Consider the following 26,640-nt stretch of genomic DNA (forward strand, 5'->3'; position numbering starts at 1 on the left):
TATGGAAAAAAAGAAAACATTGATTAACTTTGCAGTTAAAAGTTAAGTGACTAAATAGGGGCACTTGGGCCAGCTCAGGTAAACTGCTAATATTTTTAGCCTTTTAAGTCTTGTAAGGAAATGTCGAAGAGAGATACCATAGGAGAGCCTATTGTGCCACATGTGGCTGCTTGATGTTAAGCTGGGGCTGTGATTCGTTGCCTTTGCTCTGTGTTGGCAGCTACACACATAGCATCGAAGCTGTCAGCTGTGATGAAGCTCTGGTAGACATCACTGAAATCCTCGCAGAGACCAGGCTCACTCCTGACGAATTTGCAAATGCTGTCCGCACGGAAATCAAAGACCAGACTAAATGCGCTGCCTCTGTGGGAATCGGTTAGTAGCCAGCGTATCTTGTACTACTCATTTTCCTCAAAGCAGTGCTCTGGGATCGTTGAATACCGCTTGATTTTTAGGAGTGATTTTTAGGTTTCGTTTTTATCACCGTACCGCATAGGTCTCCCACTTCTGAAACAGTTCTCGGCATGGCTCACAGTTGGGCAAAGCATGAGATGAAAGTGTTGGAAACGTAAGTAAATGATAACATCTTTGGAATAAACAAGTTGGAATATTTCTTATTCTTCAAAAATGGGGAATATTGGATGCAATGTATGTCAGCAGTATTTTTTTCAAGTGAACAGAGGCGGTATTCAAGGCAGTGCAGTGTGAGTGGGGTTTGGAGTTCCATGCTGTTGCGTCTTGTGGTAACTCAGTTACTTTCTGAAGCTTCCTGGACCGCTCAGCCAGCCCTGTCTTCACTCTCTCGGGGCCAGAAGTTGCTGTTATTGACTCGTCCACACACACCCCCCCATTATCCCCTCCCCCCACCTGTTGTTTTGTCTCTAAGCCGTGTTTGCTTCCTCAGCCCTTCACATCATTGGTCCTCCTCTTGTCGACTCTCGCAGCTGTGTGCTCTGGAGCCCCCGCTGTCACCCTGAGCTTCCCCGTGTCCCTCCTGTCTGAACGAGCCCAGTGCCTCTACCCATAGGAGATCTTTACTGGGTACCTGTCCCGAGAGGAGGGCAGGGCGTGCAGCCCCACGCAGGGCCTCGTGCGGGAGCGCCACGTGCAGGTCTGGAGGCAGAAGCAGGAGTGAGGGGAGATCCTCGGCCAGAGCCTCTCTTGGGGTCTGTGTGTGAGTTTGATGAGCCTCTCTTGGGGTGTCTGGGGGTGTCTGGCGTGGGTGTGAGAGGCGCACCCCCAGGAACTTGCTTGCTGTCTTTAGGGATTAACCAGCCCTGGGAGGGCAGGCCCTCCCCGTCGGAGGGATTTTTAAGATGTCAGAACGTCGTAAGCTGCAGAACATACAGAGCGTGAGGAACACATTAACAGCGTCCCTCCGGTTACGAGCAGGCTGCCCTTCGGCTCCCCGGTGTGTGGCCTGCACTCCCTTCTCAGCATTCGTTTAGGACTTGCCTTCTGGAGTCCACTGTCAGGCACAGGTTTAGTTCTTTGTTGTAAATTGTATTTATTTTAAATTTACAAGTGGGATGACATGAATATGTCCTTTTAAGTTCAAGCACATAATTAAGACAAAAATCCCAAATGATATTTCCACTTCTCAGCCCTCTTTTCTTCAGAACTCACCACTTTTATCATTTTAGTGTGCCTTTCCAGTACTTTTTCTCTTCATGAATATCTATATATTTACCCTAGGAAAACACACTGTTTTTAATGTAAGTCTCCTGTAAAACTAAGATATGTGCTTTATAGAAGTCTTCTGTAATTCGTGGAGATTTTATTATTTACACAGAAGTTCATCTGACCCCATTTAGGTATTTCTCAGATGCCTGATACCTTCTCGGGCTCCAGTAGCCTTCTCTCTGCTCTGCGTTAGTTGTCTGTGTCCGTTCACACACCTTGGACCTCGCTGTCACTGTCTGTCTCCTTTTTTAAGACGCTCATACCCTCAATTTCTACTCCACGTGTTCTGATCATATAGTGAGACATCTGGTTCTTTGGGCTTCTCCTCCCCAAGTCCAATGGCATTTCTTTGGCCTTATTTCTACCCAGCGTGGATCCATTGGTTGGTAAAATGAGGGACTTCCCTGGTTTTCCAGTGGTTAGGCCTTTGCGCTTCCACTGCAGGGGGCCCGGGTTGGATCCCTGGTCAGGGGACTAAGACCCTGCCAGCCAAGAACAAACAAACAGATAAACATTGGTTGGTAAAATGAACTGATGGCTGGTCATTGCCCACAGTTCCTGTAAACCTCCAATCTTAGGTTAGGACTGTTTTCTCTATTCCTTTACCTGGGTAGGAGATGTTGAAATGTCACGTGTTTTGGAACAGAAGGTAACATCTGTCCAGGAACCATGCTGGTTATAATCTGTAATACTTAACAGAATTCTGCCAGTTTTGTACTGTGTTTGAAATGATCAAAGTTGCACATTATTTTCGTTCTCTTTAGAAATTTGATAGGTAACCTGTCTCTAGATGTCTTTGTTAAGAAATTTTGAAAGTAATTGTGAATATTTCTTGAATGACTTCTTTCTTTCCTTTTTTTAAAAAAAAATTTATAGGTTCTAATATTCTCCTGGCTAGAATGGCAACTAGGAAAGCAAAACCGGATGGCCAGTACCACTTAAAACCAGAAGAAGTAGATGATTTTATCAGAGGTCAGCTAGTTACTAATCTACCAGGTAAATACAAATCGTTTCTTTTTAACTTTTATTTATTGTAAGTATTCATTAGTGCTTTTCATAGATGTATAACGTTTTTCTTTTTTAAAAAATGAATTAAAAATTTTTCATCTTTTATTGAGTGCCATGGGAAGCAAAATTTAGAACTCCACAATGAATATCCTTTCAGTTGATTTATCAGAACCTTAATATAACATTTTAGTTTTGCCTCTCATGTGTTTTACTTTAAGTATTTAAGTATTTCTCAAGTACCAAGATCAAGGAATTCTAAGAAGTCATACTTAAAAGAATATGATGAAATTGACTTTTGGTCCTTTAAATAAATCAAAATTGAAATAGTGTACTTCTAGACCCAAGGTAAAGTTTTGAAAATCGATTCCCCTATTTACAAAATTGTCCTTCCAAACTAGTGATACTTTTCTGAGTTTACTAAACAAATAGTTTTTAAAGTAGAAAATATATAAACCATATTAGGAAGAAGAAAACCTAAAATGAAGTATTGGATTTTGTTAACTCAGGCTGAAGTAAAATGCCCAAAAAGGCATACCTTTCTCACCTAATGGGCAGGATGCTTAGCTATCTTACTTTCTTGTGTAGTGTGGCTAGCTAACCTAGCGTGTAAAAACCTTTCTCTTTGGAGAAATCAAGTATAATTCATTGTAACTGGAAAATGGTTGCCTTTTGGGGCCTTGAACAGATGTAATTTTTGTGTGTAGGGCAGTTCATTTCACAATTAGTAAATATCGAGACTTGCTTTCTATGGTAGGTACCTCTTTCTAAGAAATTTCTCTAAGCCATGTGGTAATCCAGGATACCATTTCAGATCATCCTCTCCTGTTTTTATAAAGCAGCCTGCGTTAGCTTCACAAAGCTCCCAGGTGTTTGTGGTGGGAAAGTTCAAGAGAGTATACTTTTGGTGAAAGGTTTTCTTTTTATTCATTTGTTGTTAAAAGTTTTAACACTTTTAACAGTGGATTTAGTGGTATTTTTAGATGCATGTTCTTAAGCCTAAGAAAAGTATATCTGAACAAACTTAGAAATTTCTGTTATAGGCCAAAATTATTAAATGACCCAAATGCCATTTTATGATGGGTTAGTTCTGAAGCCTCCTGACTCCCTAGTAAATAACATCCAAGAATGTGGTAATATCAGAAATGTGAAATATGACATTTTGATGGTCAGTTTGAGGTTAAATTTGAAGAGTAACCTTATAAAATCATGCTAGCAAATTACCTTATTAGACAACACAATTTAGGAGTTTTAATAACATGTCTTATTGCAGTTTTATATAAGAAGGAACCAGGGTATTTAAAGTGCATGTGAAATTTGAGTTCACAGTTACCATTACTTGGCATCTTTATTAGTTTGCTGAGGCTCTGCCATAACAAAACACCGCAGACTGCGTGGCGTAAACAATAGCAGTTTATTCCCTCAAGAATCCTGGGGACTAGAGGTCCATGAATGCGCTGCCAGCGTGTTGGCTTTCCTCTGAGGTCTCTCTCCGTGGCGTGTAGGTGACCATCTTCTCCCTGTGTCTTCACATGGTGTTTTCTCTTTGTGCGTCTGTGTCCTGATCTCTTCTTATAGGGACACCAGTGATATTGGATTAGGGCCCACCTATATGACCTCTTGTTACCTTAATTACCTTTACGAAGGACCTTTCTCCAGTTACAGTCACATTCTGAGGTACTGGGAATTAAGATTTCAGCATAGGTATCTTGAAGAGACACAGTTCCGTCCACAGCGCCATCTTTATACTGCATCATTCTTGTAAGTTTTTTTTTGTTTTGTTTTGTTTTACATAGAAACAGAGAGGTTTTAGTTTTAGTTCCTTGACCTAGTCATCTTACCTTTCACCTTCATTTGCTTCCTGGCTGGAAGGACTTTACTTTTTGAAGGGCACATGTGGGTTTATGTGTCCCGGTTGAGTTCTTAGGCACAGCCTTGAAGTTCCTAAGAGAACCTTGAAATCTGGGGGAGATGGGGGCGGCCAGGATGGGCTTCCTCTGGCGATCCCCCTGCTCCTCTCTCCGTGAGAACCAGCTTGTAGCCTGTGGCCACCCAGAATTGTTGGAGAGATTTTCATGTGTAAGACTACTGACTTTTATAAAAATCCCCAAATTTATTGTCAGGAAGATTTAGAACATTTCGGTATGTAAAACGTCAGCCTTTTCTGTTGTTACTCCTGCCCTGAGATGGTAACGCATCTCAAGTACGAGCTGCCCTCTGAAAGCAGGCTCCACACGCATGCGGGAATTCTTACAAGAAGGAAACTTGTTCATCTTTGTTAAAAATTGGTCATTTCCCAAAGATAGTTGAAAGTGAATACATGGTGACTATTAACATTTTGTGGCACGTGCTTTGAGTAAGTTCTGCTCTGTAACCAATAACCAGAAGCGGGTCCATGTTAAACGCGCCTCCCTGCTTGTCCCCCGCCAGCTGCCTCTGTCCCTGTGTGCCCTGCCCGGTGACTGAGCACACGGCGTGCCTGGCACACAATCATTACAGCCGCGTAAAAGGGGAGCACATGCTAGTAAGTTTATGAAGGCACCCCAGAGTAGTGACTGCATGTTGTGCTAGCATACAGATTACCAGCGAGATCTGTTTAGCTAATGAAAGAAAGGACTGTCCCCAGCAACCGTTTAAATGCGGTCGCTCTTTCCACTGTTTCTGTGGCTCTTCGCAAGGCTTTCCACCCTGGCTTGTAGGACCTTCGGCCCCTTGTCCATCCTTTGCTGGGTGTGTGCACCCACTCTGAGGTTTCCAGCTCTTCCTTCTCGTGTCAGATAAGCACCGCGGCCGTGTAGGTGTACATGACCATCTACACTGTCCTGATATGGGAGCCACTAGCCAAGTGAAGCTAGAACAATTTAGGTTAAATTAATTAAAGTTAAATAAAATTAAAATTCATCTTCCCAGTTGTACTGCCCACACTGCAGTCAGTGCTCAGTTAGCCACATGTGGCGGGCGCCTCCTGAATTGGGCAGCACAGAAGAGAACGGTTCCATCACCACAGGAAGTTCTGTTGAGCGGTGCTAACTTAGATGGCAAAGGTTGATTCTTTGGAACTTGACTTTTCTGCGTCTCTGGACTGTCAAGGTCCGGGTGCCGGGAGGAGGCATTCCTGGCTGTTCTTAGCCTGGGGTCATGGTTCCCCTTCAAGGACAGATGCCACATCTTCGTCCAGTGGCTTCTACTGGCAGCTTCCACAGCTTCTTCAAGGAGAAGAGAGTTTTCTTCTCTCCTTCTCAGAACCTTGGTTCTATGCTGCACATTTTCCTTCATGTTTCCCTTTCTAGGTGGCTGCGCTCAATGTGACTCTCAAGACCCTGTTACTTCCTCCTTAGAGGGGCCTCCTTTCCTTAAAAACGCTCACATGAAGCAATCAAACTAGCGCCCATTCGGGGTCTTGGTGCTGATTCCAAGCTAACTTTTCCCCCCGTGCAGACGTCATAGGGGTTAGAGGTAGACCATCCATATGCCTCCGTCCCCCACTCACCTTCAGGCCATTCCATTCCATTAGGTGAGCTTGTGATGGAGAGGAACCTCTCTTCTTCCCTAGAGGGCAGTTCAGTTAGATTAGGTTGATCGTGGTTAAGTTGGTGAGATTTAATGTAATAGTCTTTCTTTTGTACCTCTTAGTGAATAATAATTGTGTTCTGGTATACTCAAGAGACTCTCAAAAACCATAGGTTTTCCCCCTGCCCATCCCAGTACACACAACTAATGCAGGATTATTGCCTCTTGCTGATTTTGCAAATCAGGGAGAACAGATCGGCTGCCCAGATTTGTCGGGGAAAGAACATGATCACATCTTGAGGGTGGGGAGTTGCGGCAATGATGGAACGGAAAAAAACAGAGACAGAAAGCATTCCCTGAACACGAACAGCTGCGTAGAGTGTCTCTGGCTTTGGCCACCCTCGTATCTGATTTGTCCCTTTTGTTGTGTTCCTCCTCCCCATCTTGAAAAATACTCCAATAGGTTTCACTTAGAATTTCGTCTTTTTGTGAATGGTCTTCGTCTGGAGGGTTCTCTTGTTGTTAACTCAGACTCTGCTATTCTTGCTTGTTCTCTGTTCTGAATTGAACTTGAAAATGGCACAAATGGGACACAGCACCCTTAACACCTTTCATCTGACTTCCATTAGGGGACAGATTTTCTTGGGTTAAACCTGTCTCGCCCACCTCTGTGGTCATAGACCTTTTGTAAAGTTGACCACCTCCCTCCTAACCGTGTGTCTGCATAACTACTCCAAGAGGTTCTCCAGGCAGAACCTGGACGAGAATGCTCCTTCCCCCACTAGGGCCACTCAGAGAACTGGAGCCAGAAGTAACAATAAAGGTGACAGATAGGCGACCCCAGACTCCACTCTGAGCCCCCTGGTAACATCCTACAGAGAGCCAGACCGCAGTCGTCTTCACTGATGGACAATACTGATCTCATGGTGTGGAGACCATTTTAATAAGAGTTTTAGTTCCCCCAGGTTACTCTTAAATCACTTTCCCAGACATGTGTACCTTCGTTAAGCTTTTGGGCACATGGAGAGCAACAGAGCTCATGAGCATCGTTTGGGCGAGGCTCTAACCTTGCATCTTGCAGACGGTGATGAGGGGCTGCTGCATGCTGGCCCAGCTGCAGGACACTGACTGCCTTTCCAGGGAGATGATCTTTGTTGGTGAAAGACATCTGTCTGTCCTCCCCTCGCTGCTACTTTGCTCAGGAAGCTTCATCTCCACGTCACTTGTGCCACTTTGTCCAGTATGAGAGCAAGCGACATGTGGGCTTGGACCTCTGTCATGACTTCTTGTTCTAGTTCCCATTCAGAGAAAATGTGGCCGAACCATTGAGAAGTTTGGTCCTCACCAAAGTCATAGTAGAATCCCTAACATTCCTGAGTCTCCTAGTATGTCTGTAAGTCATACTATAGACTAGCTTAAACGAGTCTGTAACTTAGTTGATTTTGTAAATAAGATAGAAAACTTTTTTACTCAGTAATAAATAAAAATAACATTTTTTTGGAGAACTTACTTAGTCGTACACACTTGAAAAGTTCTGGTTCACCTATAGGTAGAGTCCAAATTGAGAAGTAGCTTCTAAAAATAAGTTTACTAGTATGATTTGCACCAACCAAAAAAAAAATTCTTAATCTATGAGATGCTTCAGTTATGTCACTTCAGAATTTTAAGGGAGCTTATTTTAAATTAGTTGTTTGTGCATGAATAGTTATTTCATAATGCTCAATTGTTTTTAATAGCTTATATGCAGAATTAAAGAACTGTCCCTTTCCTAGGAGTTGGACGCTCAATGGAATCCAAGTTGACATCTTTGGGAATTAGAACTTGTGGAGACTTGCAATATATGACCATGGCAAGACTCCAGAAAGAATTTGGTCCCAAAACAGGTCAGATGCTTTATAGGTTCTGCCGTGGTTTGGACGATAGACCAGTTCGAACTGAAAAGGAAAGAAAATCTGTTTCAGCTGAGATCAACTATGGAATAAGGTTTACCCAGGTACTGCTCTCTTCACAGGTTTTACCTTATATTCTTTATATTTTCACATAGTCCTGTCTCTCCAACTAGACCATAGACTCTTGATGCTTGAAATTAAGTCTTAAAACTCTTGCCGTTCCCAGAACTGGCAGAATGTTTGTTTTTAAGTAGACAAGAGCAGGGCACTAAATCATATATATGTTTAATGTTGAAAGTTAATCTACTTGAGAAGAATTGTTAGGCATGTAGGAAAATAACATGGAGGGTATTTTTTTTATGTTTGTCTTTCTGTAGCCAAAAGAAGCAGAAGCTTTTCTTCTGAGTCTTTCAGAAGAAATCCAACGGCGACTTGAAGCTGCTGGCATGAAGGGTAAACGCCTGACTCTCAAAATCATGGTACGAAAGCCGGGGGCCCCTGTGGAAACTGCAAAATTTGGAGGCCATGGAATTTGTGATAACATCACCAGGTAAGCTTATCTTAAAAAGGATATTGGATACTGATGTTTCAGTGCAGGTTATTACAATTAATGAAAAAAAACAAGGAAGAGTATGAATAAAAATCTGCAAAACGCTGATGTTCCTGGACGTTCTGCGGAGCCAGGTCTCAGCTCAAGGCTGTCAGAACTACGTTGACTTGCCAGGTTCCAGGCCAGCCTGTCTGTGTGTCCCTGACCGGGGCAGACTGTTCTTGGGGTCTTGAGTTCAGTGCAGGGACAGAAAGGGAGGCGGTTGTGGACTTGGTGGAAGGGTCTTGCAGGGAAACGTCAGTGTAATAATTCAGAAAATGATTTCAATGAAACATGTACTTCATTTAGGGAGGTATAATTTCTTTTTGTGAAAAGATTAATCAGATTATGGTAGTCTCTGGAAACTGGTGGAAGGCATTTTAAAACCCTGTTTTTTTTATGTGAGGGCTACTAATATAAAACTGCATGTAAGATTTGTGGCCAATATGAAAATACCTAATTTTGTATGCCATTTTATACTACACAGTACACTGGATTTCAAAGTTATGGTTGATTGACAGATAAAATACAGTGTAGTAGTTTCTTCTTGCTGTCTGTGCATTTTAAAATATCTCACAGTTTCTTAGAACTGTATGTTGTGATGCATTCAGCAGTACCTAGGGGCTCCCTCTGTCTAAGCACAATAAGAAAATCAGCCTTCGTTTAATCCTTTTTGGAAAATCTAGGTATTCCAAAAATCTAAATATAGCATTAAGAAAAACTGGGATTTTAACTGTACTTTATTTCCCCCAATTCAAGGATAATATTCAGCTTTTTCGGTAAGCACATATCTGCTTGCTGTTATTGGTATTTGTTCATTTTTGTCCTAAACTTTTAAAAAAGTTTTATTTTGAAAAATTTAAACATGTAAGTAGAGAAAACAGTGTAATGAACCCCATGTACCCTTCACCTGATCTCCACAATTGCTGGTGGGCACCTGCACCATCCTTCCTCTCCTTCCCGCTAGTTATTTTGAAGCAAATCTCAGATACAGTATCATTTCTTCCACAGATATTAACACAGGACAGTTCAGAAATCTGCCTGCATTGCTGGCAGTAAAGTATACATTTTGCCATGCACTTAAAATAAATATCTTTGGATGAGACATCATAAGGCATAAATAGCACGTGATTAATTGAAACAAGTGTAATTTTGTAAATGTAATAAGATGTAGATCAATTGTAAGCCATTAATTTAAGCCTAACGTTTTGGTGGTATTGTAACTGCATAAGAAATGCTTTAGGTGAGAGCTTATGAAATATTATAATACTGATCCTGTATTTCCTCTAATTCAGGGGTTGGCAAACTACTTCCTGTGGGCCACATCCAGCCTGTGGCCTGTTTTTACATGATTCATGGGAGCTAAGAATGATTTTTATATAAGAGATTGTAAAAAATGAAGAGTAGGTGAAAGAGACAACAGAGTACAAGCTGTTTTCCATCTGGCCCTTCCCAGAAGTAGTCTGGACCCGTGCTCTAGTCAAACTGAAGTCCTGTGTGGTTTAGGAAACTCAGAAGTGTATAATTATTCTGTAATCTCTTGTAATTGGCCTTAATCAAAAGCTGCATGGCAATCACGTGACTCACAGGCACATTTTGATACTGTCATCGAAACGACAAAGTTTAAGTTGCATTAAGTCAAAGAGCCACGTGTAGATTGAGATCTGTGGCTTGATTATCACTTAGGAAAATTTTTCTTACAAGTTTTCCTTTTGGGAAAAGACTTCTTCCTTCTTGGAGTTCTTTTCTGTATATGTGCTTTTAATCTGAATTGTGTGTGTGTATATATATGTATATTATATATATTTAAAAGTGATAAACGAAATTGAAAAGGTCAAATACAGCTTCCAGTCCTTTGCACCTCTCCCCAGCTCCGAGCACCATACTTTTCAACCTTTTTGTGGTTTCTTCTGATATTTACATCCATATTTCTAGATACATACTTAAACTGCTCTTTCTGTCTTGAGTCTTGCAGAACGTTTGCCTGACTTTCTACTGTAGAAGAGGATCTTCTCCCTTCTCTCCTCCACTGCCTGTTGCTCTTCTCCCCAGACGTGTTTCTTTCCTTTGCCCCCAGTCAGGTCGGTGGGTTTTGGTTCAGTCACGCTCCACTGTCCCATTATTATGACATGTACATAGTGTACATAGCTGGTCCATATTGTCCACTAGGATCACATTTTCTTTCCTCTTGAATATGTTTCTCCTGGAGTTACTGAGTATCTCGTTTTGCTTGCTTTTTTGTGAATTTGCCACTGAGTTTATCCCCAGACTGCCTTCCACTGTGACTGTGTTTTAACACATCAGCAAGTCTGTTACTGTGATCTCTTTTCTTGGAGGCCTTTCTCTTGGGGCCCCCAGCCTGCTACTCCGGTCTGAATTTGTTTAAGACTTGCTGAAAAGTTGGAGTCGTGGGGTGTCCCTTCTCTGTGTTGGATCCCTGTTTTCCTAGATCCCTGGTCTCATATCTTGAGAAGGAATTCATGGGTGTAAACCTGTCTATCCTCATGCCCAGTGGTTTGCTGACTTAAAGGTTATAAACATATCTTAGAAATCATTTTTCCTCATTTAAAGGCTCCATTGTCATCATCTTTTCAGGGTTACTGTTGAGAAGTTCACTGCTCTTCTGATTGCCTGGTCTTTATAGGAGATCTGCTCTTTCTGGAACTTTCAGGATCTTCTCTTTGTCACAGGTGTTCTGGGATGGTATCAGTTTGTCTTCGTGCCAGGTACTTTGCCGGTATTAAATTTACCATTTCTATCAATACTAACATTTTACATTGGAGTTTTTGAATTTATTCTTTGGAAGATGCAGAATTATCTCTTACCTCTTAAAATGTTCTTCTACTCCCAGTGTCAGTCTGTTTCTCTGAGTTCCTTTTTTCCTGTTTTGGTTGCTGCCTTTTATATCAGAGATTTTCTTCAAGCATTTATCTGTCTCACAGTTCTTGGCTGTTGTATGTGAACTGCTGAAATGTGGGAGCCTCTGGACTCACAGCGGGACACGCAGACCAGGGGGCTTCACTCTGGGAGGGCGGCTGGAGGGGCTTGGTCTTTGGTTACCACAACCAGCTGGCAGTGTCTGTGGTTCTTCCTGTGACATGTTCCACCCAGGGGGTGGGTGAGAAGATGGACCGGTGACAGCTAGTGTTCTGGTTACTCAGGAGGAGAGGGGTCTGGGTGGAGAAACGGGTGTACCGTGCTGCTTCCGAGCGAGGGGCCTCGCTCGTCCTCTGCTGTGCCTGACCCCCCTGTAGCTTCTCTGTGTCAACATTCCCATCTCTGGGAAGCTGTCCAGGAAGGAGGATGGCCAGCTGTGAGAGCCTGCTTCCCATGTATTCTCTCCCCCTCCTTTCAGACGTATCTGACACCTCTAATTGCTGAGCTCTTCTGAGGTTCTGTAGCATAAATTGGCTTATCTCAAAGTTGGTGCCTTGCTTTAGGCATTTAGCAGGCATTTGAGTATTCTAAATTGTGGCTGACATTTTTCCTCTACTCTTGTCTTCTGTCCTTTTTCTATCTTTTAAGAGTTTACACCTTTCAAAAATAATTTCAAGTCCATTTAGTGTTGTTTTGGAAAGAAATGAAGATAAACACGTGTTTAAACCACTATGGCCCACTACAGATCTTGCTTTTAAGTTACTCTCTATTTATCTGTGTGAAATAAATTTAAGGTAATCATTAGGTAACAAACCAATGGAAATTTTTTGCAAATGATTTCCTTAAAGAAACAGGTACTTTCCATAGATAAATAGATAATGTATTCGTAGTACTGAGAAGAGAGAGTAAGTGTAGTCTTGGGCACCTGGTATTGCTGGCACGTTCTCTGGTCCCCCTTGAGGAGTTCTTACAGATGTAAAAATTGCATATTGTAGTCTCTCTGGGTTTTAGACAGGGCGCCACCATACTTCCTTCCTCAGAGGTGTCCACACATTTCTGTATCCGCATGCCCATGTACTGGGCATATTCACATGTTGAAAACAGAGTCAGGAGAATCCGGGAGATTCATCTTTCTCTTCTGAATATTAACCATACCTCAACAAAGATAATCTTGCAACCTAAAACATCTCTGGGAATCTAAAACGTTGTATTTACTGCTCAGGCTTTAGTTGCAACATAATATGCTTATATTTGAATATACATTAACTGAAATACATTTCTTTAAAACATTTTTCTCAACTTATTTTTGGTTGACCAGCTCTCTGAAAGTCCCAATGTTCTTGATGATTTTTCTTTTCCCACTTGTTGCCAATGTAATTAATTTAGCATTATTGGCTTCCTTGAAGGAAGACTATCTCCTGCTTTTTTAAGGATCATATTTAATACTTTAAAATTTAAACTTTTTGATAACTTGCTTTACAACTTTAACTCTTTAAACCGTTCCATACTACTGAGGTACCAGGGAATACATATGGAATGTAGCTTTTGTTCCTTTAAAAAAGTTAGTTCTATCACTTACAGGACTGTGACTCTTGACCAGGCAACGGATAGTGCAAAAATAATTGGAAGGGCTGCACTAAACATGTTTCATACAATGAAACTCAACATATCGGACATGAGAGGGGTGAGTAGTAACATATTAAAACAGGCTTTTCTGTAATGTTTTTCTTATTTGAGGGTTGATCGGAGGGTGGTCGTGGTGCCGTTCAGGGGGTTTATATGCAGCTTTTGCAGCTCCAGAAACTGAAAAACGACTTTCTCATCTGAGCTGGTCTCCTTATTTAAGAATTCACATTTGGTCTGAAATCTGTTTTCTGCTTAGAATAGTAAGTATCATATCTTGAATTTTTATAGTGCCTTTCTTTTAAACAACCAAAGACCTATCTTAACATGCGTTATTTGCTTCCTGCTCTGGTTCCCGCAGAAGGAGACGGGGCTGGAGGGAGTGTGAAGCCGCAAATGTTTCTTGACCTTTAAGGTTCTTTTTCATCAGAAGTTTGTTCTGATGTCTGATAAACGATGATCTAGAAGGGAGAGTTTACCATGGGCACGTGAGGATGCATGATCAGTGAGAGGGCATCAAAAATGTGAAAGCCTTCATTTTCTTAAAGATTAACCTTTGTAGGTTGTGTGTGAGTAAAGGATGGTTACTCGCTTGGTATGGGTGTTGTGGAAGGATTAAAAAGTCACTAAGCCGGGCTTCCCTGGTGGCGCAGTGGTTGAGAGTCCGCCTGCTGTTGCAGGGGACACGGTCCGGGAAGATCCCACATGCCGCGGGGCCGCTGAGCCTGTGCGTCCGGAGCCTGTGCTCCGCAACGGGAGAGGCCCGTGTACCGCAAAAAAAAAAAAAAAGTCACTAAGCCAACAGTGATGATCCTCCTCCCTGGAGTACTGTCATGGGCAGGGGGCGGTGCTTATCTGTGCGGATACCTGCCGCGTACCCACTGCCCACCCTACCCCCACTCCCGGTTTTTATTGACAAAAATGATAGGTAAAGTAAGGTTGCAAGTAGACTGTCCCCTGGTTAAATTTTGTTCAAGTTTTATTTTAAAAACTTAATTGGGACTTCCCTGGCGGTCCAGTGGTTAGGACTTGGCGCTTTCACTGCCGTGGGCCCGGGGCCAATCCCTGGTCAGGGAACTAAGAGCCCACAGGCCGCACGGCGTGGCCAAAAATAAACAAACACAAAAACTCAATTGATGAGAACTTCAGTGGGTACAGTATTCCACTTTTTTGGAGTTCCTGATTTTGAAGAGATAATGTTTGGGTAGATTAGATACTCTAAAATTGAGAGTAGCTAGTATAGGTAGTATAGAAGTTGTTTTTGTAATAAACTGTATAAAAGGCTGTTTGAATTTAACTTTTTTTCCTAGAAACCTATTTTATTCTGGTTCTAGGTTGGGATTCATGTGAATCAGTTGGTTCCGACTAATCCAAACCCCTCTGCATGTCCCAGTCGCCCGGCAGTTCAGTCAAGCCACTGTCCTGGTGGGTCACACTCTGTCCTTGACCTCCTCCAAGTTCAGAAAGCTAAGAAGCCTACGGAAGAGGAGCACAAGGAAGGTCAGTGCTCGTCAGCGTGGTTCTCGTTTGGAGCTTATACCGTCCGGAGTGGGAAGTTAGTGTACAGGTCGTCCAGCCTTGCTGCCTGTGACTCTCAGAAACACCCTGACATTCTGAATTATGATGAATCAGTAATAAAGCCTTATCTGTAATGGATTAAAGTGCACCCTTCCTCCCCTCCCTCCCCCTCAGCGAAGAGGCTATTTTACGTCATTTCCTGTGTTTTCAGTATTTCTGGCTGCTATGGATCTGGAAGTTTCATCTGCCTCTAGAACTTGCACTTTCTTGCCATCTCTGTCTTCACATCTGACATCAAGTGTCAGTCCTGTTACTACTAGCAAAGCCGAGTCCTCAGGGAAATGGAATGGTCTACATCCTCCCATCAGTTTAAAATCAAGACTTAACCTGAGTATAGAGGTCCCATCACCTTCCCAGGTATGTATTTATAGTTGTAAATATGATGTCAGTGCAAAAGTAGTTTTACAGTAGGAATGATGTTTTTAAGTTATCAGTACAGCCAAGAAAGGGAGAAAGGGCAGCTTGACAGGGTGGATCATGGTGTTAGTTCCAAATGGGAAACAAGTTCAGGGCAAGATTGTGCTTTTGCAAAGATTTGCGACTCTCGCGGGTTGTAAAACATGGATGAGAAAGCCCGTTCTGTGAACTGCCACTGTCGGCAGCCTCTGGACCTCCCTCTCACAGTTGTGATCACATGGACACAGCTCTGGTCAACAGCACGGCTTTGCTGCTCATTAGTAGAGGCATTTTGTCAAAGGTTTCTCTTGCATGATTTGCAAACAGTTCTCTCTATAGGGTAAATGATTTTCCTAACACCAGCTATTAATTCCATTGGTGTGGTCTGTAAACATGGTATGCTGTTGGCATTTTTGCTTCTTGGAAACTTTACATAGCACTTTAAGCTCTGTTGGGAAAATCAGTTTTCTCTGTTCCCCTAAGTGGTGGGATGTGCTGGCTGTGAGGCCAGGGAAAGGGGCGATTGAGAAATGCTTGCACTAGGTCCCTGGTGCTGGCGAGCTACCCCAAAATGGTGGCTCCTAGCGAGGTAAGACTGGCCTACCGGCGTATGGTAATTGCTTGTTTTCAAAGGGATGGATGGGCAGAGGATTCTAGTGTGTAGGCTGGAGAGTTGAGCTTCTAGAATCCCTTTTTCCTAGCTTGCTGCTCAGACGAATATAATTTATATTTGGGGGCAGACAGTCTCCTGTCTGAAAGGTAAACAAGCCTCTGACCCAGGACTCTTGACCTCATCCCAGAAATGGACATGCACCTTAGGCACTGGCCGCTTCCCCTGGGCAAAGTTTAAGATTTGAGCTTGACAAGGGCCCGCCTGTCTGTCTGTTCCTGTGCAGGAGGTTCAGTGAGGAGACATGGCTGAGCTGACCCTGGGGTACCGGCCAGGGGCCTGCCCTTGTCATCTCGAGTCCACGCATGACCAGCCAGGCATCAGTGGCAAAAGGCCAAGATGTTTCAAAAACGTGCTGGTTTGGGGGTGGCTCTCCTAGCTTGATGATCTGCACCTTGTGTTCACTATCCATGATGTTGCAATGGAAAGGAAAGTGGGGCATGAACTCTGCAAATGCATCCTCTCAGCATCTGTCTGGTGTCTTACAGCTAGATCAGTCTGTCTTGGAAGCGCTTCCACCTGATCTCCGGGAGCAGGTGGAGCAAGTGTGTGCTGCGCAGCAGGGGCAGCCGCCTGGCGACAGGAGGAGAGAGCCCGTAAACGGCTACAGCACAGGGGTGTTGCCACAGCCAGCTGGGACAGTGCTGTTACAAATACCGGAACCTCAAGAATCTAACAGCGATGGGGGAATTAATGTAATAGCCCTTCCAGCATTTTCACAGGTGAATTGAATTGAGGCCCTTCTACCATAGTGTGAATATCCTCGGCCATCTGGCTCCCAGCTCAGGGCACTTCTCTTTTCCTTTTCTCCTTTGCCCCTTAACCTCCCAGTGGCTGACTCCGTCCCTTGGGGGAGGAGGGATGGCCTGTCTCCGCATCACCTGCGGGACACAAACTGACAGAGCAGCCAAGTATGGACAACAGAGGGCAGAGAAGAGGGAGAGGCTATGGGATGTGGGCGCTCACAGCTTCCACCCCAAAGACAGAAACACTGTTTCATTGGCCTGAGAAGACCCTGGGCCACACCCGAGTGCCAGGGTGAAGATGTGTAACCGTACACTAGGGACAGTAACACAATCAGAGTTTGATGTTTAAGAAAAACATCACATATGCACCTGTTTTCTTGCGTTTTGCTTCTCATTTCCTACTAGTGCTTCTTGCCCTGGTTGTTCTGCACAGTGTTTTTGTTTTGTTTTTTTAACTAAGTCAATTCACATTCAAAGCTGTATTCCTTATTCTCACCCTATAACCTTGTGAGGATTTATGAGCTTTGACACTGAGGACCTAATTCATACAGATCAGAAAAGTATGATTTGAAATAAAGTCTATTTTGTGAAAAATATAAACCAGCCGCCTATATAGAGTCAGCTCAGGTTTGACTTTGAACTTTCTCTTTTCCACCAGGTGGACCCTGAGGTGTTTGCGGCCCTTCCAGCAGAGCTTCAAAAGGAGCTGAAAGCAGCCTACGATCAAAGACAAAGGCAGGGAGAAAACACCCTTCACCCGCAGCAGGCCAGCACATCCGGTAAGCTTTGCAAGTGACACGTAACAGAAGTGAAGATGTGAGACATGAAATTGTTGTTTGAGTGTTGTAGTATATATATGTGATGGCCCAAGTCTTTAAGCTGTTAGTCATGTTCAGTGCTCTTCACATCAGGGGAACGGAACTAGTACGCAGTACAGGTTAAGTGCTGTCAAGAGTCCTAGGTGGATTTGTATCTGTAGCTTCTTGACTTAAAAGTCTGAACAAGCTGTTACCCAGAAATCTTTTGAATTGATTATCTGTCAAGCCAGTTGTCCTTTGAGACCGATCCTTCAGAGGATGTAGGTTTAAAGCCCAGAATGTGAAGAAGGTTTCTGAACATGCGTCACAAATACCACATTTAAAATGAAAACAGAATACTGCCCTGCTGAACTGCTGGAAGGAATTCGCCTGTGAGTTTTCATTGACTGCTGCGAGCCCCGTATAGACTAGCAGGTCCCAAATGTCACCAGTAAGTGGCTGAGCAACCCTAGGAAATGCAGGGCCACCTCAGGGAGGCCTGTGCTGTGTGCGTGCGTGCGTGTGTTCAGGGCTGCTCTTGGGAGGAGGAAAGGGCCCGTGCTGCTCTCCAGGCATGTGGTGTTGAGGATCTTATGTCCATCTTCTTTTAGTGCCAAAGAACCCGCTACTGCAGTTAAAACCAGCAGCGGTGAAAGAAAAGAAAAGAAACAAGAAAAAAAGCTCCATCAGTCCCCCCAGAAAGATTCAGAGCCCTTTGAAAAATATGCTGCTTAACAGTCCTGCAAAAACTCTGCCAGGGGCCTGTGGCAGTCCCCAGAAGTTAGTTGATGGATTTCTAAAACATGAAGGTCCTGCCTCTGAGAAACCTCTGGTAATTTCTTTCATGCTTTTTAAACTTTGACCTTCTCCTTCCATCGGATGTTTATGTACTCGATGTTATGTAAATATAGCACTTTCTATTATTTGTTTTCTTAACAGGGAGAACTCTCTGCTTCCACTTCAGGTGTTGCTGGCCTTTCTGGTTTGCAGCCTGAGCTGTCTGCGTGTGTTAGACCCCCAGCACCCAACCTAGCTGGAGCTGTGGAATTCAGTGATGTGAAGACCTTGCTCAGAGAATGGATAACTACCATTTCAGGTTGGCCTGGCTGGTACTGAGATGTGATGTCCTATGACTACAGAACATGAACTCAGCTCTGTAGAGGAACTATTTTCCTAAATCGAATGAGCGTAAACCAGCCCCCCCCCCCCAACCTTCTGACCTCTGTGGGCGGCTCGGAAAGGTTCCTTACCACAGCTCACTCGTGTGGCAGCTCTGAGTCACTATCATAGCACATAGTTTCCTTGGTCCCTGCAGATCGCTGCCCTTTCTCCTTCAAAAGCATAAGTTGGTCCTCATTTGAGATTTCTCCCCTCTCTAGATCCAATGGAAGAAGACATTCTGCAAGTTGTGAAATACTGCACTGATCTAATAGAGGAAAAAGATTTGGAAAAACTGGACCTAGTTATAAAATACATGAAAAGGTAACTATTCGGTGCTTTACCCAAAGGGAAAAAAAGACAGCATGTCTGTCACCACAGCTACTGGAGGGAGGTCATGAGCGAGCCGTGCCCTTTCTGGCCATCAGTTGCGGTACGGTAACTGCTCTTCAGCATTGCTGAAAAGGGAAGCCCTGTATTTTGAATGCCAGAGAAAGAGGTGCCGTAACATTGACTGGGGAGCATAAAACGGTCAAAACGACGAGATTGCTCCTCCTCTCAAGGTTTATAGAGTTTAAACCATAGAAGTACGTTTTTGAGTGTATTTATATAGAGACGTTAAAACCCTAAATATCAAATATATGTTAAACAGATTCTTGAAGGAATGGGTCTTTCCTGATCGCTTGTCTCTCCTCACCTGCAGGCTGATGCAGCAGTCGGTGGAGTCGGTTTGGAATATGGCATTTGACTTTATTCTAGACAATGTTCAGGTGGTTTTACAGCAAACCTACGGAAGCACATTGAAAGTTACATGAACATCACCAGGGAGCCTGCTGCTCTCCGCTAGCTGTGCCATAAGTGCTTGTGAGGTATTTGCAAAGTGCATGATAGTAACGCTCTGAGTTTTATAATTTTAAATTTCTTTTTAAGCCACGTGTTTTTGTACATTTCTTTTCAATAAGTGCCAAATTTGTCAGTATTGCATGTAAATAACTGTGTTAATTCTTTTACTGTAGCATAGATTCTGTTTACAAAATGTTTGTTTATAAAGTTTTATGGATTTTTACAGTGAAGTGTTTACAGTTGTTTAATAAAGAACTGTATGTATATTTTGTACAGGCTCCTTTTTGTGAATCCTTTAGGAAGCAAATCCTGAACTATTACGGCTGGACCGTTACACGCTTCATGCTAAGCTTTGAAATGCCTGAGGGGGCCCAGACTGGTGTTCTACTTGTTCCAAGCAAGGGTAAAGAAAGCTTCCAAATACTCTGATCACGCCTGACCCAAAGCATGAACACAGGAACATGTTAAGAAAATCTTCTTTACTTCTTCCAAGTGGAGGAATTTACATATTTTTGAATTAGAACACACACACAATTGAAGATTAAGTTTTTCCTGGGAAAAATTATGTCCCCCAGATGGTTTAGAGGTTTTGTCTTTGCCTCTACTGGCCCTTGAGAAACTTCAATCATAATGAAGAATGGTCCAGATTTTCAAATGTATATAAAAGTATTTTTCTATGCTATATGTTATGCCATAACACTTTAAAAATAGTTTATAATTCTATGCCAGTGAATACTCAGGAACATTTTCTTCCAACACCCCACACTGACTTCATTCAACACTGTGCTATAAATAGGTAGTCAGATATTAGGGATCTGCCAGAAGAATTACTCTGATGCTAATAGATCTCTTACCTCAGGGACCCACTTCCCACATTCTTCAGGAAAACCATAAGAAACTAGCTTCAATCAATCAGACTAATATGAAGAAACCACTATGATGCCTCTGTAACAACAACTCAGTGTTTACACTAAGTCCAAACAGGTAATCAACACCCTATTGATTGTCTCATCAGAAAATGTATGCATGATGGAATTTGCTAGGACAAAATAGACCAAGATGGAGGTATAAGAATTCCTAATGTTAACATGTGCTGGTACACAAGGTATGATAGTTAATAAAAACAGTTTGAGAGAACGAGCTGCACGGGGATGGAGACTCGCAGAAGAGCAGCTACGCTGACATGAAGCCTAGCAGAGCTCGCGGGTCAACGTCTGGGTTCTTTATTGGAGTTCAGAACTGTGCTGATTACAGTGGACTCTCACGACCACACAAGCAGTAAGTAGCAGCCAGTTTTGCTTTACACCGTGGTTTCACACAAAGCAGATAAATACCAGAACGCCTAATCTTCTATCTTAAAAAATTCCTAAGGGCATATGGCAGAAGAACGCATGGGGGGAAAGAAAAAAAAACCACCACTGTGGGAAGGGTATGCATAAATAAGTATTTCTTACCTCAAAAAAGTCCCAAGTATCAGAAAATCTGCAGAAGCTTGGTTAATCAAATACTGCAGTACTGATTTAATCAGTATAAAATTGAAAGAGCTTTAGATCTGTAATAAAAATCCAAATTTGGGGAAGGGCAACCTTTAAAACAGCAGCCAGTAGAGGAGGACTGGGAAAGGCGTGGACGAGTGCACAGGCACGCCGGAGCTGTGGGGACGTGTAATCGACCACTGTCAAACCAGTGTAAGTTTCTTGGTTTCTCATGGAAAACATCTTATACGCCTATTTTTTTTCCTTCTATGCTTAATTAGTTCATCAGTTTTCAGATAGGTCCATTCCATTTTTTGCCTTGTTTTTCTTGGTAGTATTACAACATCATTTTGCATTTATTCCAATTCCTGACCCGTGTGGAAAAATTAGATGATTTCAAATACTTTCTTCAGCTCCACAATAAGCTGCCAGTCACTCTTCTGCATCTCGTCTCTGAACCAGTCTTTGAGGGCGTCGATGGACTGCCTGCTGATCTGTAAGGCCCAAGGCACACAGTGAACAAAACAATGTAACAAGTGCCAAAGAGGAGCATGTGGCCCCGGAGTTTGTTACTAGATCCTGCTCATCACAGATGGAAAGCTCAGGCAGAAACTGCCAAAGCAGAGCCTGCCTGCCTGCATTTTCTGGGAGCAGAATGCCAGCACATCTGTTTGCTGGGGATCCGACCTAGAGTCCTAGCAGGCACTCTGTCAGGAGGCCAGGCTACAGGCTAAGCCCTCAGCTCCTGAGTAAAGGCCATCAAAAGAGCCGACGGCCCCCTTTCTTAAAAGGGGCCACTTTTGCTGAGTGAGATACTTACCTTACTGACGATAATATCTGTAGCTTCAAAATGTCTTCCGTACATTTTGGGAGATTCACCAGGGATGGGTTCTATTTTGACACAGACTTCCTGTCCTTTTTTTGCAACATCCACTTGTTTATGGTTTACTTCAATACTTGTTACTATTCCAATCTCAACAAACTGTAAAGTAATAACAGAAACTACGATGTGGGCAGAGGAATCGTGGCAGTCACAGGCGCCCAACTGGACAACTGCTGTAACTGGAGCGAATGAGCCAGCTGCAGAGCCTGGGCCCTGGGCCCCTCTATCACCTTGGTCTCTGGGTCTCTCCGCAGTGTGATTTTTCTCACTGGAGAACTGGGGGTGATACCACCCCACCCCGTCTGCCTTCACAAGATGGCTCTGAGGACAAAAGGAGGTCGCTCGTGTGCTTTGGGACACGTGGAAAGTGCTGCCCGCCCGGCGTGTTTCCACCCTGCCCTTCCACAGGACAGCTCCCAGAGTAAGAGAGGCCAGCAGGTACACAGGTTCTGAGTCAGAAACGAGCTTGGGGTGATGGGGATGCAGGCAGAGAGGCAGGGACCCGTTGTGTGGGCCCCGGCGGCCATGCTGAGAACTCTGCTGCTCATTCTGAGGATGCGGCCTGACCTCAGTCACAGTCTGGGGAAGGCAACAACAACAACATCCCACTCTGCTGCCTGGGCAGCGAGAGTAAAAACAGGTAACCTGGTTTGGCCGAAGCCACACAGGCGATCACTGCTGTCAGTAAGTGTCCTAGCTTAGCCACTGGCAGAGAAGCATGACTCCTAGAAGCAGTGAGTCACAGCACTCGGAGGACGTCAGGTGCCGTCTCCCACTAAAGGAACCAAGTCTGGGGCAGGGAAAGTCCTAGATGAGCCTGGAGCACCTTACTGCACCACAAAGGAAGAAAGGGCCCCAAGTGCTATGTGCAAGGACACAAGGCAGCTTGAACGGGCTCCCAGTGACCAAACGCTGGATAACGGGGGTCTCAAAAAAAACCCAGCGTGTTTCAGATACCTAATGAAAAGGCCGGGGTGGGGGATGGTTCTTTACAGAAGCGTGTGGGAAGGGGGATCACAATACTGCCACCATCCATGTCATAACTACTCAGGCGAGGACTGTCAATGGTGGTTAAAGCCGCTGGGAAGCTCACAGGGACTCTCAGTGCTCCAGGTGACTGAGTCAGTACAGCGGGCGAGGATCTGTCTCTGATGGCGATGCTGAGCTGACAGCACCTTCTCTGATCACCCAAGTTTGCACTGCGACAGTGACAACCCGTGTGACAATTCAGAGGCACGCAGGAGCACCTGTGTGCACAGTATCCTTCCCAATCATTCTAACTTGCATCTAGTCACAAGGGAACAACCAGACAAATCCAAGCTGAGAAATCATCTGTGGAACTGCTGTTCTGGACTCTTCTTTAAAAAGAATGGCAGACCGTTCATCATTGAGACTAAAACACTAATAACCAAATGCAGTGCACCTCGAAGGAGCCCTGGGCCAGGTCAGCAAGCAGCGTTACTAAAGACATTTGGGACAATTGGTAAAAAGTGAATGTGAACTGTGAACTACAGGATTTTATGGAATTAATGTTATTTTCTCTTAGCTATGATGCTAGAGGAAAGACATGAGTGTCCATTATACTATTTTTTAAGCTTTCCCCAGACTCAAAACACCAAAAACTTTTGAAGGGCAATAATTCTGCAACTTTCATTACCTGAAGCACTGACACCAGGTGCTTGAGAATCAACACTGATTAAGGAACACTGATACTGAATTTGTATAAATTACAGGAGGTGACAAGCTCTGCTTGATTTCAGTTTTTTATCACTCTTCACTCCCAGAACTGCTTTAAGAGATGACACACTTTCTAAAAAGTACAACCAGAACTTACATTTTTACTAGGCACGCACATGGGTGTCCCCTGCTTCACCTGGCCTGCTTCCACAGTCACGCCCATCACTATCGGATCTCGAGAATTGAAAATAAACTGAGGCAGAATTTTTATCTTGCAGGGAAATACTGCTATGTGTCTAAAAGGAAAAAAGAAAACCCAAGAATTTTTAAGCTTACAAAATCACTTCGAAGCATAAAAAAGCAAATGCAGTGAATATGAGGCTTCTTCTCCCCTCAGCTGAGGGCAGCAGGAAGGCCACACATCGGCGCTCAGGGGTCCCTAGGGTGCTGCATCCTCTTTTCATCCTCCTCCCTCCCCTCAAAGCAGCTGCATCACAGGAGCACGTTGGGCCCAGACCAAAGGCTGAGCCCCGCCCCTGAAGATGGAGCTTGAGTGCCTCGGTGGAATCCACCATCAGGTGTGTCCTGGGGCCCGTGTGAGGCCTATTCTGAGGACCACACTGGTATCAAACCACAACCTCCTTTTCTCTACCACGTTCCCAAATCAGTTGATCCAAAAGGACACTATTTCTGTGCTTATGAAGCATATGCTTAGAATGCTTTAATGGTTTGTAGCGTTTTCTTAATCAAACTTCAGTCTTTCCCCTTCAGGTTTCATGATCTAAAGTGAGCACACCTCAATCTAAATCCCAGTATTTACCAGTCTGCTTTTAAAATGTACCTCAGACTGAGCCGTCCCTCCCTCTGGTCACGCTGGTCTGAGCCTCCACCACGTCCTGCCTGGACTACGGGGGCCTCCTGACAGGCTCTAACCAGCAGCCCCCTAAACCCCGCCTGTGGCCTACGGGGTCCTACAGGGTATGGGTGCTGCCAACTTCTCTACCGCAGCTCCTGCCACCCTCCCCGAGGGTCACTGTGGCTGCCTCCACCTCTGAACACGGCCCTGCTGGCCGGCGTTGTCCTTCCACCTGACACCTCCCGGGTGTCTGGGCGGCTCGCTTCACTCTCCCCAGCTGAGCTGCCTCCCCACCACACTATTAACCACAGCTCTCCTCGCCTTATCTAGGCCCTGCCCTGCTTCATCCTGCGCTTATCCCAACTTCTCATGTGTTCTTCACTTGTCTTCCCCTAAGCTCCGAGAGGCAGGGACCTGGTCAGGTCCATTGACAAGGGCTCCCCAGCACCACAGGCTCTGTCAGGTTTGCTCGAGGAATGACACCTGCCAAGGAATGCCTCGCCTCCTTTCTCTTTCTAATTTTCCACACTCTCACGGTGTAACCTCCATTCCATGCAACCCCAGATGAGGAACTCCAGCAAGATAAAGTCCCCAGATGTAGCAACTACTCACCCATTAACGCAACCTAGGTCTGCCAAGTTAAAGAAAATTAAAAACTAAGCAGAAATGTTACAGAGAGGATTCGTTCACACACTGCTGGAGTGTCTCAGGTGGGCCAAATCTGTGGCGTATAACACACCACCTGAGGATGCAGCTTCCGGGAGACGAGCGAGTGCCATGCTTCTGTTGTCTACACACCTGGCTGGTATTTGGAAATCCTCAAATAATCAACTTTATTACCAAAGATCCAAAGTAGGTAAAAATCACCAACTTACTTAAATTCTTCTTGTTTCTGTTTCTTGTAGTCTTGTCTATATTTCGTAAAGGCATCAAATAAATGATAAATAATTTCTGCACTAAAAATTCTAACTCCTAAACCGTCAGCCATTTCTTGCGCATCCCGTTCAATTCTCACATCAAAGGCCAAAATTACTGCATACCTAAAAGGTTAAAACACATCAAAGATCATTCAATGAAACACAGACCATGTCATAACAGTTCTACTAAAATAAAATAGATAGGCGACATAAAAGCCTTTACAGCAGAAGAGAAATTACTTACTGAGGATCATGTTCCAACATCACCGAAGCCTTCATAACATCTTTTTTATGGACTGGACCAATGTTAATTCCTGCATACTGTAAAAAGGGAGTTTCCTAGTTTAACTGCCTGTGTTGGGTAACAGGAACAGCGCCATAAACTATGCCGACCACTGACTCTCGTGGAGTCGGGTACCATTACTTACGGGCACTTCTGATGTTTTCAGAAATTCAAGTAGAGCTTCCAAAGATCCCAGTGTAGATGCCTGGACATAGACTCCTTTCTCTTCTAATTTGATAGCATTTAGTGTCTGCTTTAACTCATGGATCAGTTCATCCTTGAAAAAAGATTACATTTGACAAGGTTATAAATACACCTCTATCTCAGCAGCCTAGAATTAAACTGTTCCTGTTTTTGATTAGGTGTTCATCTGAAAATAAGAAACCAAGGCTTAGGACGGGCAAGGCATGGCAGAACCTGTACGGGAAAGGAAGGAGAGATTTGGCGGCCATAACTGAGCTGTATCCCACTTCACCTCTGTCTATGTTAGGTTTACTAATGTCGAAATATGTTTAACCTCTGCACCACTTGGCAGAGTAGATGGGTGAATGAAATGACGTGATAAATAAGAATCTTCTAAATTTAAATAGTACTACATGAATGTAATATGTTACAGTAGCCCAAAGGTATTTAATGATGAAATACCCTAATCTCAGCAGCCCTTTACTCCATCATCACTCCTTTGAAGGTGAAGAGATTTTGACCAGAAATAAGTAAAACAACCATGTCGATGCCATTAAAGATGTACAAGTCCACCCATACTCAAGACTGGCCACAGGGATGCCTGCCCTGTTCTCATAGGCCCTAAGGGGGCCGATTCCCTGGCGACAGTGACTGGGTGCTGCCTAAAGAATAATGGTCCCAGCATAGGACAAGAGCCATGTGCTGGGAACAGTGGTATCTTCTCTTTGGCAAGAGAATAAATATGTCTCAATGTTTGCTTTTGTGAAACTCCGCTGGGCTCATGTGTGCCATCTGTTCCTGAAAATAGGCAAACAGGCTTTAAAATGACTCCTAAAACCTAGTAAGAGATTATTTTAGTTCCATGTATATAGCTGAGTATCTTTAAAAAAAAAAAAAAAAGGAATAAACTTCTTCTAGCTTCTGGTTCATTTTTTATTTAAATAAAATGTTCTAACTTGAATATATATAAATTATCATTTATTCATTGATTTCAGGGTTAAT

The 26,640-nt window shown here is 43.7% G+C and overlaps 2 protein-coding genes across 11 annotated transcripts in view; one reads left to right on the forward strand and one right to left on the reverse strand.

Annotated features, from left to right (window-relative positions):
• Positions 1-19,628, forward strand: part of REV1 (REV1 DNA directed polymerase) — an 81,946-nt gene extending 62,318 nt beyond the window's left edge. For 5 of the 6 annotated variants that reach the window (XM_060169248.1, XM_060169251.1, XM_060169249.1 and 2 more), the window contains 13 exons: positions 221-375; positions 2,560-2,679; positions 7,971-8,191; positions 8,465-8,637; positions 13,135-13,237; positions 14,511-14,676; positions 14,906-15,111; positions 16,309-16,542; positions 17,225-17,345; positions 17,975-18,195; positions 18,303-18,459; positions 18,743-18,845; positions 19,225-19,628. In XM_060169248.1, the coding sequence (XP_060025231.1) occupies positions 221-375; positions 2,560-2,679; positions 7,971-8,191; positions 8,465-8,637; positions 13,135-13,237; positions 14,511-14,676; positions 14,906-15,111; positions 16,309-16,542; positions 17,225-17,345; positions 17,975-18,195; positions 18,303-18,459; positions 18,743-18,845; positions 19,225-19,336 (2,092 nt within the window). In that variant the 3' untranslated portion in view covers positions 19,337-19,628. Of the gene's footprint in view, positions 1-220; positions 376-2,559; positions 2,680-7,970; positions 8,192-8,464; positions 8,638-13,134; positions 13,238-14,510; positions 14,677-14,905; positions 15,112-16,308; positions 16,543-17,224; positions 17,346-17,974; positions 18,196-18,302; positions 18,460-18,742; positions 18,846-19,224 lie in introns of those variants that run through there. The other variant, XR_009544110.1, reaches the window with a different exon arrangement.
• Positions 19,629-19,828: 200 nt separating this feature from the next.
• Positions 19,829-26,640, reverse strand: part of EIF5B (eukaryotic translation initiation factor 5B) — a 67,826-nt gene continuing 61,014 nt past the window's right edge. For all 5 annotated transcript variants that reach the window (XM_060169245.1, XM_060169244.1, XM_060169246.1 and 2 more), the window contains 6 exons: positions 25,601-25,732; positions 25,417-25,493; positions 25,131-25,295; positions 23,557-23,695; positions 21,660-21,821; positions 19,829-21,333 (listed from right to left, as the gene is read on the reverse strand). In XM_060169245.1, the coding sequence (XP_060025228.1) occupies positions 21,226-21,333; positions 21,660-21,821; positions 23,557-23,695; positions 25,131-25,295; positions 25,417-25,493; positions 25,601-25,732 (783 nt within the window). In that variant the 3' untranslated portion in view covers positions 19,829-21,225. The remainder of the gene's footprint in view (positions 21,334-21,659; positions 21,822-23,556; positions 23,696-25,130; positions 25,296-25,416; positions 25,494-25,600; positions 25,733-26,640) is intronic.

The sequence above is a fragment of the Lagenorhynchus albirostris genome, chromosome 13 (assembly GCF_949774975.1).
Source record: "Lagenorhynchus albirostris chromosome 13, mLagAlb1.1, whole genome shotgun sequence".
Classification (NCBI taxonomy): Eukaryota; Metazoa; Chordata; class Mammalia; order Artiodactyla; family Delphinidae; genus Lagenorhynchus; species Lagenorhynchus albirostris.